The sequence below is a fragment of the Macroventuria anomochaeta genome (assembly GCF_010093625.1).
Source record: "Macroventuria anomochaeta strain CBS 525.71 unplaced genomic scaffold BU25scaffold_51, whole genome shotgun sequence".
Classification (NCBI taxonomy): Eukaryota; Fungi; Ascomycota; class Dothideomycetes; order Pleosporales; family Didymellaceae; genus Macroventuria; species Macroventuria anomochaeta.
Window position 1 is genome coordinate 26,159 of NW_022985412.1, and position 14,189 is coordinate 40,347.

The 14,189-nt window shown below is 51.9% G+C and overlaps 3 protein-coding genes across 3 annotated transcripts; all 3 read right to left on the reverse strand.

Annotated features, from left to right (window-relative positions):
• Window positions 1-9,638: 9,638 nt before the first annotated feature.
• Window positions 9,639-10,631, reverse strand: BU25DRAFT_314258 (uncharacterized protein; the record flags this gene model as incomplete). Its single annotated transcript, XM_033702178.1, has 2 exons — window positions 9,639-10,283; window positions 10,347-10,631. Coding segments are annotated over 2 exons (930 nt in total), but the record flags the coding sequence as incomplete, so codon positions are not given.
• BU25DRAFT_353635 (uncharacterized protein) lies at window positions 10,632-10,835 on the reverse strand (the record flags this gene model as incomplete). The annotated part of the gene is made up of 1 exon (XM_033703466.1): window positions 10,632-10,835. A coding segment is annotated over one exon (204 nt), but the record flags the coding sequence as incomplete, so codon positions are not given.
• A 1,793-nt stretch (window positions 10,836-12,628) lies between these two features.
• BU25DRAFT_443558 (P-loop containing nucleoside triphosphate hydrolase protein) lies at window positions 12,629-13,726 on the reverse strand (the record flags this gene model as incomplete). Its single annotated transcript, XM_033709367.1, has 2 exons — window positions 12,629-13,523; window positions 13,573-13,726. The coding sequence occupies 2 exons, from the start codon at window positions 13,724-13,726 to the stop codon at window positions 13,057-13,059; spliced, it is 621 nt and encodes a 206-aa protein (XP_033555953.1). The 3' UTR covers window positions 12,629-13,056.
• Window positions 13,727-14,189: the final 463 nt, after the last annotated feature.

Sequence of the window (14,189 nt, forward strand, 5' to 3'; positions counted from 1 at the left end):
AACCCATATCGGAGTCCTCTCTTACCTGTGTCGTTACATTATACTCAAAAACTCGTCCCAGCCGGTGACGGCCTCTAAATAATATCGCACCAGGTGTTTTCAGTTGTGAGCATTCCACAGTCGCCGCTTCGCCTCCGCCTGTGCTACTCCTAGTACTGCTCACCATACAGTTGGGATACCAGAGACCTCCTAACGACCGAAGCCTTTGGGTTGGGATAACTTCGGAAAAGTCGCGTCAGATTGCGCCAAGGTAGAGACCCGGAGACTACCAATAACCCACCTGAATCGGAGCCAATACCGATGTCAGGCACAATCGCAGGACCAAGCACCAGGTCCCGAGTCCAACCCGGATCAGGAAGGTCCAGAGAACCAACTTCCTCTTCGACTCAGGCCCCACCCCCACCTTCGGAGGATAGCGGATCAGAGTCGGAACCACGTCAATCGGAATCTGCACGGGAGATAGCCAGCCTAAGGAGGGAACTTGCTGAACTCCGAGCCAGTCTCGCACCAACAGACCAACCCCTACCCACTACCAAAACCCCACCGGTACAAGCCACACGTCCATACGATATGCGCCACGTCTCAGAAACAGGTTCTGTCTTTGTAACTCGTGAGAAGCTCTCAGAAAGGACTCCTACCATCGAGGTCCTGTCCGATGGGAAGAGTCCCACCTTCCCACAATGGCGCGCTTCGATACAGGACCGACTCGAGATTAACTCGGACCACTATCGGACGGTGCGCGCACGCATGGCTCTCGTCTGGGGTCATACCTCAGGGTTAGCAAAGGAATACCTGGAACCTCAGTACCTGTCCGAAAGCGAATCGAATCGCTTCCACACCGCCGAGGAGATGATCTTGTTACTGAAGACGTACTTCGTCACTGGTAACGAGCAGGCTGAGAGCCGGGCTGTTTTCGATAAACTTCAGATGGATAAGTCAGAAAGCTTCCCCACGTTCAAAAGCCGCTTTCTCAGCGCTGCCATCAAGGGACACGTACCTCAATCGGAGTGGTTTCACTACCTGTGGACCAAACTCACGCCAGGACTCCGAGTACCCAACCTTGGTTTCAAACAGCAATGGGATAACTCCTTCCCCCGTATGGTGGAGCACCTGACTGCCTACAATATGGAACGGAGGAACAACCCCACCGTGCTGCCACCTCCGCTCTCACAGCCCTCGCAACCGGTACGAATCGCGTCAGAGGTGAAGCGGACCTTTACCCCAAACCACCCACGAGAACTGCCGGCTCCCAGCCGACCAATATCATTCAACCGTTCCACGACAGTACCTCGCCAGCCGTCTAATACCCCAGCACCCGTAAGGGATACGACTCCAGGTACCTGCTACAACTGCGGCAAGCCAGGTCACTTCGCGAAAGAATGCACCGTACCCCGCGTGCGTGAGATTGAGGTTGAACCAGAGGAGTTCGTGGATGCCGAAGAAGAAATGGAAGAGGACCCGATACTGATGGGAAAAGGCGTTGCCCGAGGGGATCACTCCACTCGGGCCTAAACCAATATGACCTCTCCAACCTCTCCTTGTCTCATTTGTTTGGTGGACCCCATTTCCTTGCTTCCACAGTGCTCTGTCACGAGGGCTTAGGTATCCGACTCCACTCCTTAGTCGACACTGGTGCCCAAGGTTTCCTATTCTTGAATTCTTCTATTGCACAATCTATTTCTACCGCCCTTCGGACTCCTATCCGAAAGCTGCCTTTTAGGGTTCAGGTCAAGGGTTTCCAAGATCAGATCACGTCGCCTGTTCACCAGTACATCCGTCTACACATGATCATCGATGGAAGGAAGGTTCGCAACTGCCCCTTCATCATCGTTGACCTGGGATCGCAGGACTGTATCATCGGCATCAAATGGCTACGTCGATTCAAGCTCGGACTCGATACGGAGCGGTCTCGGTTGGTGTGGCCCGCAAAGTACCCACGCTCATACGACCCAGCTCCCCCGTTGCTGATGACGTTACACCAAAGTATACCAGCGCCGGACGTCCTGCTGGACGTACAGCGAAGGGATAACCTATGGGAGAATGATGATTATTGCCAGCGTCAAAGCCCACACACGACCCTGCGCCAAATGCGAGGTGTGTTGCGCATGCCGAAATATCGTTCTCGACCTCTACGCTCTGAGGCAGCGACCTTGACTCACACCTTAAACCCTTCCGATTCACCTCCTACCAAGGTAGCTACCATCGCTGCCTTGTCGGCGAACGCTTTCCATTTTTCAATGAAACAAAAACAGAACGAATTCTTTATTACCAGCCTGTACGAAATAGAGCGCGTTCTCAGTGACCTCCGAGACGACCCCGACAACGCGCAGCTATTGAAGGATCGCCTCCCTAACCAATATGCACAATATGCCGACGTCTTCAATCAAACGGAGGCCGAAACCCTTCTGGTTCACCGCCCATACGACCATAAGATTGTTTTGGAAGGACCCTTGCCAAATTCTTATTCCCCATTGTACAAACAGAACCTTGAGGAACTCGAGGCTACGAAGAAGTTCGTACAAGACCAGCTACGTTTCGGATGGATTGAACACAGTCGGAGCCCATTCGCATCTCCCGTTCTATGCGTACGCAAGCCAAATGGTAGCCTACGCATATGTGTGGACTATCGCAAGTTGAATAACCTCACGCGCAAGGACTCCTATCCGATACCGCGGATAGATGAGCTACTGGCTCGTCCGTCCAAAGCCAAGATTTTCACCAAGTTTGATATTCGGGCAGCCTTCAACAGGATTCGTATGGATCCCGCGTCGGAGGAGTACACCACGTTTCGTACGCGTTACGGAACCTACAAGTGTAAGGTCCTGCCTTTCGGCCTGTGCAACGGCCCGGCCACCTATCAGCGATACATGAATGATGTACTCATCGACTATTTGGACGACTTCTGTATAGCCTATCTGGATGACATCCTTATCTACTCCGAGGACGCCCAGACTCATGAGAAGCACGTTCAGATGGTCCTCGATCGCCTCCGAGCAGCTGGACTACAGGTGGACATTAAGAAGTCCGAATTCCATGTGACACGAACCAAGTACCTGGGTTATATACTCACCAACCAAGGTATTGAGGTGGATCCGGATAAGGTACAAGCCCTACGCGATTGGGTACCGCCTACTACCGTTACCGGGGTAAAGTCGTTCCTAGGCTTCACCGGTTTCTATCGTCAATTCGTACCCGAATTTTCCAGGGTAGCGAAACCCCTGATCGCGTTACAAAGTCCAACCAACCCGTTCGAATGGACGGAAACGTGCCAGAGCAGTTTCGATAGCTTGAAGCGCAGCTTGTTGGCCATACCGTCGTTATGCCACTTCGACCCCGAGTATCCGACCAAAATAGAGACCGACGCATCAGATGGTGTTGTCGCAGGAGTGCTATCCCAGCAACACCCCGACGAGCGTTGGTACCCTGTAGCGTTCTACAGCCGCATCCTATCCGGCGCCGAACTCAACTGGGAGATCCACGATAAAGAGCTATTTGCAATTCTCCAAGCCTTTGACAAGTGGCGTGCCGAATTAACCTCCGTCACGAGTCAGGTCCGAGTGTGCTCCGACCACCGATCGCTAGAATACTTCATGACTACTAAGATCTTAAATGCACGACAAGCTCGATGGAACGAAGCTCTCGCTCCGTTTAACTTCCGAATCGAATACACCCCTGGGAAGAATAACGAGCGAGCCGACATCCTTAGCCGTAGGGAACAAGATCTCAGTAACCTCAAATCAGCCCAGGAAGATAATCGTTCGCGAGTACTCTTAGGTCCCCACCGGTTACACTCCCGTATCAACGCTGAGTTGGCTAGTACATATCTCGACTCGTCGCCGGTGACTGCCATCCGCACCCTGAACCCAACTATGGAGTTGGATTCCTTGGAGCTTATCGAGGCAATCCTTGTGGAGAACCGCCAGGCCTTTGCCAGAGAACGACAAACGCTACCAGAGCGGTATCGGATCCATAACGGATTGCTTCTATACCAGGACCGCCTATGCGTACCCCCGAATTCTCTTCTATGCACCCGCTTGATTCGAGAAGCCCACGACCAAGTCTCATCTGCTCATCCAAGCGCCAAGAAGACGTACCAGTTACTGCCCCGACAGTACCACTGGAAAGGGATGAGTGCCACATGTGAACGATATGTACGTAACTGCATCTCGTGCCGACAATACCATCCGCGACAGACCCGACTCCGCGGCTATTTGCATCCGCTACCTATCCCGGTCAAACCCATGCAGCACCTGTGTATGGATTTCAAAGAATTCCCGAAGGATAAGTCCGGTTACGATCAGATCCTAGTCATTATCGATCGTTTATCAAAGCAGGCAATCACTATCCCTTGTCACAAAACGATAACGGCGCGCGAAATGGCCAACCTATTCGTTCAATGGGTGTATCGTTTTGGCCATACCCCGGAATCCATCGTCTCAGATCGAGGACCCCAGTTTGTATCCAGTTTCTGGTCCGAGTTCTGTCGGATCATAGGCGTGAAGGTCAAGCTATCCACCGCGTACCACAAAGAAACCGATGGTCAAACCGAGATCATGAACAAGTACATCAATCAACGCCTCAGACCATTCGTGTCTTACTACCAAGATAACTGGTCCGACTTGCTTCCGATAATGGACCGCGTCCAATTGACCTTGCCCCATTCCTCCCTAGGGATGTCCCCGTACCAAGTGTTATATGGGAGCGAGCCCAAGCAAAGCTGGCACTGGTCTCGTAGCGATCCTCCGTCCCAACCGTTGCATCTCCTAAACCATCGTGACGCGGCCGCGCTGGCCACACGAATGCACGAAGCTTGGGGAATTGCCAAAAGGAATATGGAGACGGCGCAGAATCGGATGCGAAACGCGAAGGATTCCCATCGCCTACCGGTGAACTGGGATATAGGTGACAAAGTCTACCTGTCAACGAAAAACCTCGCTCCCGATCGTCCCAGCCGAAAGCTATCCGCTTTGTGGGAGGGTCCATTCGAAGTACTCGAGCAGGTCGGACACTCGTATCGACTCAAGCTCCCGGCAGGTTCACACATCCACGACGTGTTCGCGCCTGACGTACTGTGCAAAGATCCAGCTGACCCGCTGCCTGGGCAAGAGGCCCCAAAGCCCGCCAGTATCCCAATTCAGGGCGTAGAGGAATGGGAGGTACAAGAGATCCTCGGCAGCAAGCTCGTGCGACGTCAGCTCAAGTACCGTACGAGCTGGGTCGGGCACGACCCGGATGCTACTTGGTACCCAGCAGAAAATTTCAAGGGTGCTCCGCACAAACTACGCGCTTACCACGAGAAGTATCCGACACGACCAGGTCCTCCCAAGGCACTCTCGGAGTGGCTCAACGCGTGGGAACAGGGTCACGAGTAAGATTGGTGACGGGATAAATTGGAGTGAGCACCTCATGGATTGAAAGACAAGAGAAATCTAAACTACTCCGAAACACCACCGACCCGGACCCAAACAAAGGAAAAGAAGACTCCGTCCTACTGTACAAGATGGCGAAGTTCACTCTGGGAACTCACCGAGGTCACTCATCTCCTCCTCGAAGCGCACGACGGCCTCGTCCAGGTCAGCCGAAGCCTTCTGGGAAGCATTACGGCCACTACGGCGAACCGCAGGCACCGCAACCGACGCTGGAGCTGGCAAGGAGGCCACCACCCGCCTCAACTCCGCCACCTCACCCCTGAGCTCGACCAGCTCATCCCGCAAGTCCCGTAGGACGTCCGCTACCTCGCCCACCCCCCTCTGGGACGCGCGACTCACCGCCGGTTGGGCATGGTACTGGTGTAACAACACACCAGCCGCCGTCACCCCCTTGAGCTGCGCAGTCGCCACCTGCACCACACTCGCAAGGGCGTGAGCGGACTGGCGAAGGTCCCGCCACGCAGCATCCAACACCAACTGAGCGGCAGCGCGCTCCTCCTCCGAAACCTCACCTACCCCCCCCTCCAACGCCTCCTTCCAAGCCGACAGAGCGTTCCGCAGCACCTCGTACTCCTCCCCGACATAGATCAGGATCTGAAGCGAAGGTTAGCACGAGCGGGAGGCAAGAGGGGGTACCTACCGGGCAGCACAAAGCGCCTTGCTGTGTGCAGTAAGCACACCGGATTGATGTCGCCTTTTGGAAGGCGTACGCCACCGCGATCCCCCTCGCGAAAGCGCGCACAGAACGAAGGCAGATGACCCGATGGGCCACCGCAAGAGCACCGGGTGGGACTGGTATCGGCATGGTGACCGAGAAACGAGCCTGAGGGGTTAGCAGTGTTTTCGAGAAGAGTTGGATATACTTGCAGCAAGAAGTGGTGTCCGTTATCCACCAGAAGCCGTGGTATGGGAGGTTGATATGATACTCCAGGCTCGACGCTAGGCCCAGCTGAGCGACAACAACACGCGGTGACTGTGTGTTGTGATTGTTGCCACAGTCACCAAGATTGGAGACAGCTTCACCTCCGATTCCGGTACAAGACGCGTCGATTGGCTGGACCGCAAGCAAGTTCTCAGTTAGGAAATGGAGTCGACGTCATACTGGCCTTCACCAAATTATATAAACTCGAAAAATTAGGTGAAAGCAAGTCCAAACTTAACGTCCATCCGTGTCGGGTAGAAGGCGGAGGGAAGTCGGGCAGAGCACGTTTATTTTCGCCTTTGCAGACCAGGGACGATCTGCCTACCGGGAGGGGGAGTAATGTAAGAACCGTACCAACCGTTTCTTCCTCATACTACTCACACGATTGCTATCCGACTCCTAACCGATCCCTACCCTACTACCTACCGGTATCCCCCGAGCTACATCGAGCTGTTAGATATATAAGCAGGGCAGTGTACATAGTTATGGTAGATAGTTTTTGAGTATCCTTTCGTACAAGACCTATAGGAATAGAGGTTTACTCCTAGTTCTATCTATCCCAGTGCTCCCATACACCTTGTAGCGGATTCGAACCCATATCGGAGTCCTCTCTTACCTGTGTCGTTACAGAAAGCGTCTTGGACTAGCCAGGTCTTATGCAGTGCTCGATCACGGATGATTTGGATACCAAGAAACCAGGTAAGATCTCCCATAGCCTTGATGTTGTACAGGTTCACCAAATCCTTCTCAAGGGACTGGTGGAGACGGGCATTAGATCGGTGGAATGCCATAGCAATATCGTCAACGTAGACGAATAGAATGAGCCAGCGGCTTGTATACAGGCACAGAAAGCCTTCAACTGGCTTCAGGCCTAGCCTGATGAGCTCTTGACGTAGCTCATTGTACCATAGAATTGGTGACTCCTTCAGGCCATACAGGGCGCGGAGTACCAGCATAATCTCACCTTTGGTACGGAATGCCTCAGGGGTTTCAACGTACAGTGTTCGGTTGATATTTGCGTTCAGAAAGGCAGTAGGGACATCGTACTGCTTCAGTTCCAAATCAAAGTAGTTGGCAATTGCAATGAGTGCACGGAAATTGCAAATTGCAAGCGTAGCAGCGTATGTATCATCCAGTGGAGCTTGAAGGTCTCCCCTAACGACAAGTCGAGCCTTGAATCGTATGAGATATCCGTCACTGTCTGTTTTGTAGTCGAAGACCCACATCAACGGTAGTACCTCGCCGTCTGCAGTGGCCTTTGTCTTTGCAGTCTTCCCAAAGACGCCTTTGGAGCGTAGGCCTTGCCATTCATTGTCCATAGCACGTCGGAACTGATTGCCAAACATGTGCTTGTCAAGCTGCTTTGCTGTCTTTGGTATAGGGGGCAGCTGCAATTGGTGGATGCGTGGTACCTTGTGTATCACAGTGGGTATTGAATGAATCTCCGTTGAGAACGCTTGCAGATAGTTGACAAGACACTCAGGTCCCAGTCTCGTAGCATAGGACTGTATAGCAAAGTTGTTCAGGTCTTTCGGTCTTCAATTGCGCTTGCCTGTGACAATCAGACTAGTGTCCATTGGGTTGAGGTTAACGTCCTGTGGAGCTCTCTCTCCTCGTTGGCGATAGCCCTCAGGTACCATTGGAATTGAGTCTGTCTCAGAGGGCTCAGGGGTTAGCAACTGTTGCTGAGTTGATTCCGATGCGTTGTCAGCCATCTCACCCCCCACCTGGGAACCTGCAGCTGTCGGAGCTGAGGTCGTAGGTGTTGTGCGGCGCTGACGAGCTGTCAATAGATCTTCAATGCTGATATCGTCGTCCTCAGACATCTCAGGATACTTGAGTAGCTCAATCACTTCTTCGATTACTGATTGAGAGGCGTATCCGTCCATCCCTTCAAAAAAGAGTGTAGGCTCGAATACGACGTCGCGAGTGACTACAACAGTGTCCTTTGTAGGCAGCCAGATGCGGAAGATATTGGTACCTTGATATCCCACCAAGTGGCCAATAAGAGTGCGTGATTGAAGCTTGTCAGCAGCTCTGATATTGCGGTTGTAGACATAGGCACGGCAGCCGATAGGCCTCATATGAGCAACGAGTAGCTTTCGTCCCCATACAACCTTGTACGGTGTCTTCCATCCCAGAGTCTCTGTAGGCGTACAATTGAGGATGTATGCAGCAGTGCAGTACATCTCGTGTGATAGTTTCTTTGGCAAATTAGCGTGTATACGCATGGCGCGAGCGCGCTGAGTGAGCACTCCGCCTGCACGTTCGATGAGTCCATTTGGCTCCTTTATACCAGCTGGTGCTGGCTCGTACAGCATTCCCAGCTCTTCAGTCATGTTGATGAGGTCGTTGCCAAATCCTTTCTCATTATCGCATCGAACAGCAACAACGTCAGCATTGTATACACGCTGTATTCGGCGGATTAACGCCATAAACCAACGTGTGAGTGTTGCCTTATCCTTACGCTTTGTTGTAGAAATTTCATGCCATTTCGAGTATTCGTCCACTGAGTGTAGACAGTACTTGCTGCCATCAATACACTCGTCTCCCACAGAGACGATGTAGATGAGGTCTATCGCGATTCGATAGAATGGTTGCTGCGCGCGGCTCTCAGCCGGGCGCCTTGAAATAATGTGGGTCATTCGAGCTTCAACACATGTCTGACAGAGACAATCCGTGTGGTTTCCAGTCAATTGAACGCCAGTGACGTTAAGCTCAAGCTGGTCGACAGCCTTTCGACCTGGGTGACCCCAAATCTGATGGGCAGTACGTCAATCAATGACATTGGTAGGCTTTGGCATGTACGACGGGCGATACGACACCCCAAAGGTGCTCAGTTGCGTGTAGAGTAGCGATAGAGGTGGTCGATGTGATGGCTCTGCATCAATAAGCCAGTGTCCTCCATTGTAATCGAGTTGCGCGATAATGTTTGAAGACTTGTGCATATACAGGACGTCGCGGCCAGAGTCAAAGTGAATTGACTCTGTACGACAGCGTGCAAGACCTAGGACGCTTGTGAGAAAGCCTTCGACGTATGCGACGTGTGTCAGCTCGAGCGCCTGTAGACCATATGGTGTGCGCGCGACAAGCTCCATTGTACCCCATGCTGTAATGAGAATACGGCTATTGCCAGCGTTGATAGAACGACGTTCTGGATTGTTGTTTGTCCTCTTCCAGCCGTGCCAGACTTCTGTATTGATGACATGTGTGTTGGATCCTGGGTCAACGATCCATTGGTTGAGCAGCTCAGTCTGGTCGGTGTCGTCAACAGCCAGTGTTGTGAGAGCTCCCAGAGGCTCAGTGCAAGCGTCAATCGCAATAGCATCACTGTCGTCGTGGCCATCGTGACCGTTGTGGCCATTGTTTTGGACGTTGTGAGAGTCAAGGTCCATGAGTGATGGAGCAGTTGTTACCACGAACGTGCTGCTGTCAGCAGGTGGCCTGCCGTTGTCAATTCGTAACATCCCAGCGTTCTGTGGTTGACGAGCTGTCCACCTGTCAATAGCTGTCTTGATTTGTGCATTGATCTTAGGGTCTTTCCGCGCTGCCTCAACCTTGCGTACCTCTTCAGCAGCAGGCTGATATGTCGTTGGATGCCCTGGGTGGCAAGTATTGAGGATAAAACAGTCAGTGTACCAATGCTGTTTCCCGCAGACGCAGGTAGGTGTCTGTCGTACACTGTCACGTTGACCTTGATTGCGTGTTGTTTGAGGCTCAATTGGAGATGCAACACCGAGCTCCGCGGCAGTGACTGCTAGGCCAGTAGAGTGAGGCTTCGTACAGCGTAGGTAGGTAGTCATCTCAGCAACGTATGTCTCCAGGGATGAGATCTCAGTGGTGGTGCCTCGTGCTTCATGCTTGAAGATCTCACGTAGGCAGGATGTGGCGTACTCTTGATCGAGTGCCTTGCAGGCAATCAGGAAATCTTCCTGTGGTCGATTGCTCTCAGTCTCTGGTAGTCCGACGGCCTTGCCTTGAGCTGTTATGTATACCCAGTCAGACAACCATTGTTCAACCTTCTTTGCAGCTCGTGGGGCAGTCTTGAGTGCGTTGTACTTATCCGCAAGCTCACGGCGGCAAGTTGCGTCTGTTGGACAAAGGAACTTCTTGAGAGCAACCAGTCGATCGTATGGTGTCTTAAGATCCTTGATTAGGTGTATGTGGCGTACAGCAATTGTCTTGCTGATATCCGACTTCAGATCAGCCAAAGCCTTCTTCTGGGTACGGTACTCAGAGCGACAGCGCTGCCATTGATCACATTCCCAACGGTAGGACTCTCAATCGTCAGTGCCCAGGTCCGAGAGCTTTGTAGCTCTCGCCTTGTAGTCAGTAAGTTGAGGCTTAGGGGACTCTGTCAACTCAGGGAGATCCTCCTTTGCTACGTCAGGATTGACGTATTGCCAGAGATTGTGGCGATCTGCAATGTCTTGACGGATGAATAACCAATTGAACCAATTTTCTGGCTTGTCAAGTATGATGGTGACTCATGTGACAGTGGGGTCAGACTCAGTAGACATTGCAGAGGCTGTAGTTGTGTATGAGTGGATTCAGGCAGGATGCATCGTGGGTAAACGCAGTAACAGATGCGTTGTGGGTGGACGCGGTATTGGGTGCATTGTGGTGGATGCGGTAACAGGTGCGTTGTGGTGGACGCGGTAACGGGTGAGAACAATCCTAGGATGCAACCGGGCTCATAACTGTTGCGGTGGATTGTGAGTGATCCGTACGCATGTGGGAAGAATTGCAGGATTGAACTGAGGTTGTATTTCACTATTCTGTGTGTTTAAATATGTTGTGGTCTTGGTTGAGACCCTATTACCCTGGTATATACTGTTCTGGGGTAGCAACTTCCAGGGCCAGTATATAGTCGGCTTCTCCTCACATAGTCTAAACCGTGACACCATTCCATCCCTGTGTTCAACCCATAGCATATTGTAGAACTCGCAATTAAAATTGTATTCCATGTTCCCTGATTTAATTGCTTTATGACCAAAGGCTACTGCAAGGTCACAATTCGAAGCTTTTCTGCCCATCCGTGAGAGCAATCGGGGCTCATACTCGGTTGTATCGTAGCCATAGAAGATACGTTTGCGTGAGTAAATCTTCCACTACATTGAAGCTTGGAGGTCCTGCGCCATAGCAGAGCCTTTCGAGATGACTATGGGGCTAAGCTTGCTGTTGCGTGGAACCTCAGTTCCATCCATCAATCGTTAAAGTCCTGCAAATGCACTCCTTGATGTCGACAATGCAGTCTTGATGGACGTCGATCAAGTATGCCGGTCTCGCGTCCAGAGTTCGTTCTCAGATCGAAGCAGGTACACATACATCTGCATGTGCCTCATTACAAACCCTGAGGAATTCATTGAGGAAATCCAAGTACTTTACGGAATTTTCAGGGGTTTGTAGACCTTCCATTGCGCTGTCATGTCCGGTACTGTTAAATTCGGATTCAGAAAGGATCGCGTTCAAGGGCTATGCAGGATGGCGCTCTTACTAGGGACATCTCACGAACACAAACACACTTATAGAAGTACTCTTGAACTCTTCTAGGTTGAATGATGCCTATCCATTTCCAAGGCGTCCAAGGAGAGTTACGTAATCCTGAACAGTATTGGAAGAAGTGGCAAAGTGGAATCACTGTTCGCATTCACATGTCCGAACGAAGTGACGAAGGCGCCAAGCGATATGTATAAACCGAGGCCTGAGTTTGAGCATGCAGAAGGTCAACCACTTCCAACATATGGAGTATGGCGAAAGCAACATACAGTATTTCGAAGTTCTTGCCCACAAGAAAGTGGACTGGTCGCCGGACGAGATCATCACGTTGATGCTGCCTTTTCAGCCGATAGCCACCTCGGAAACTTCTGCTGTCCTGGTTGAGCGCCCCAAACATCCCGAGTTCTGCCTCAAGGGTCATCACTTGAACCCCAAGAATGAACACAATCCGGGTGCTCTGGCAACGCTCAAGTGGTCGACGTTATCGAAATATCAGCACGCAATACATGAGGCAATATGGAAGATCACGGCTCATCGTCCATACCTACTGGTTGTAGGAAGCGGCATCCCAATTTCCTTCGCCTTCTACCATCTCGGCCGCTCACACGAGATTCCTGAGATACCTACTGTTTATGTTCGACAGATACGCGTCAAGCTTACATCAATCCTCACAATTTGAGTTCCGTACAGGGGAGCGACCGGTGACCGTGATATCATCGAGAGCACGGAGAAAGAGATCATTGGCAAAGTCTTCATTGCGAGGAACAAAGTAATGAGCCATGGTTTACATCTCGCAGAACTTAGCGAAACAAAGTTATTGCCGACCATCTTTCCAAACTTCAGGACCTATGAGCTACGGCTAATGTACCGTATGAGTGGTGGATGGGGACTGCGTCCAAGAGACCTTAGTGTCACTGCCTTATGAGACCTTTGCCGAGTCGTCTGCGATGTACGACGGCTAGGACGAGACACCACCGGCTGCCTCTGCGAGCGCAAACCAAGCAGCATCGATACAGCCTGCTCAGGAAACACGTGCTCTCAAAGAGCAGTTGCCAGCATACGAACCAGCACCGAGTTATGAGAAGCATCATTGAGTGTTGATCTTGTCTCAGGCGATGATGGAGCAGTTGATCACCAGAACCGTTGCAGCACCTCAGAAGCAATGGTCGGTCGTAAACCTCTCATCACTACTATAGCGGACACCCTCTAGACAACCTCAATCACAATTTCGCCCTCGTTGTCCGGATCCTCAAAGCCGCTCCAGTACATCTCGAACGTCTCCCTGCTAATGTCCAGTGCATTGTCAGCTGTCTTCTCCGCCCTACTTCTCTTACAGATCCTTTCCCACAGCAGCTCCTTGTCTTTCGCTCGCAGAAACACGAGCACGACTCTGGCGCCGCCGTCTACCGCTATCCCATGGAACTCGTCTCGATCTTCCTTCGCGTAGAATGACCGCTCGAGAATGATATCTTTCTCTTCAGCCAGGAGTCTGCGGAAAGTCTCGAGATAAACTACATCGACTTCATCCTGATACTGGTTGTACAAGGACAAAGATGCCGCATAGTCAATGCCATAAATTCCGTGAGCATCGAAGAGGATGGCGTCGCTCGATACCCTTGTGAAGTGGGGATGGTGCTTGAGTATGGACTTCACGAGCGTGGTCTTGCCGGTCCCTGATATGGTTGGCTTAGTACACGGTGTGCATGTCTTTTTGGGAATTACCTGCAAGGCCGCATGTCATGATTACCACAGGACGGGGGTCTGAGGGTGTGCGCTGCAGATACGGAAGGAGTGATGGAGGCACAGCTGTCTTGATTTCTTTAATGTCATATTCGATGGTTTTGCCTCTACGCTCTTCGCATGTAGAGTCGATCATTGTGATTTGTGTGCAGCTTCGCTGAGTAGTGCGCGTGGAGGCTGACAAGGCTGACTCATTCCCAGGCGGTGGTCGCAAGATGGGTCGAAGCCTGCGATGAGTCGTCGGTCGGTATTGCATCTTGGCTGTATCACCGGTCAAGATAACACCGGCCGGTCATACTGCGACCGAGGAAACACCATGCGCCACATAATTGATGATAGGTGTTTGGTTGGCGAGAAGGAAGGCGCAGATGCGGGGAAGCGAGGCCGCAGTTGAAATGATCGACAACGTTCAAACATCCTCCGCCCCACTGATGCGCCATCCTTCAACAACGCTGTTCTCCTTCGCGTGCAAGATTCAAGTTTCCATCCAAGAGGAACTCTCTAGACACGGCAGCATGGTGTAGTCCCGATCAGGTCTCAAGCAGCTGCGACACGGTCGGTGTTGATACGCACGGTCGGCCAGGTCGCGGCAGGCCTCC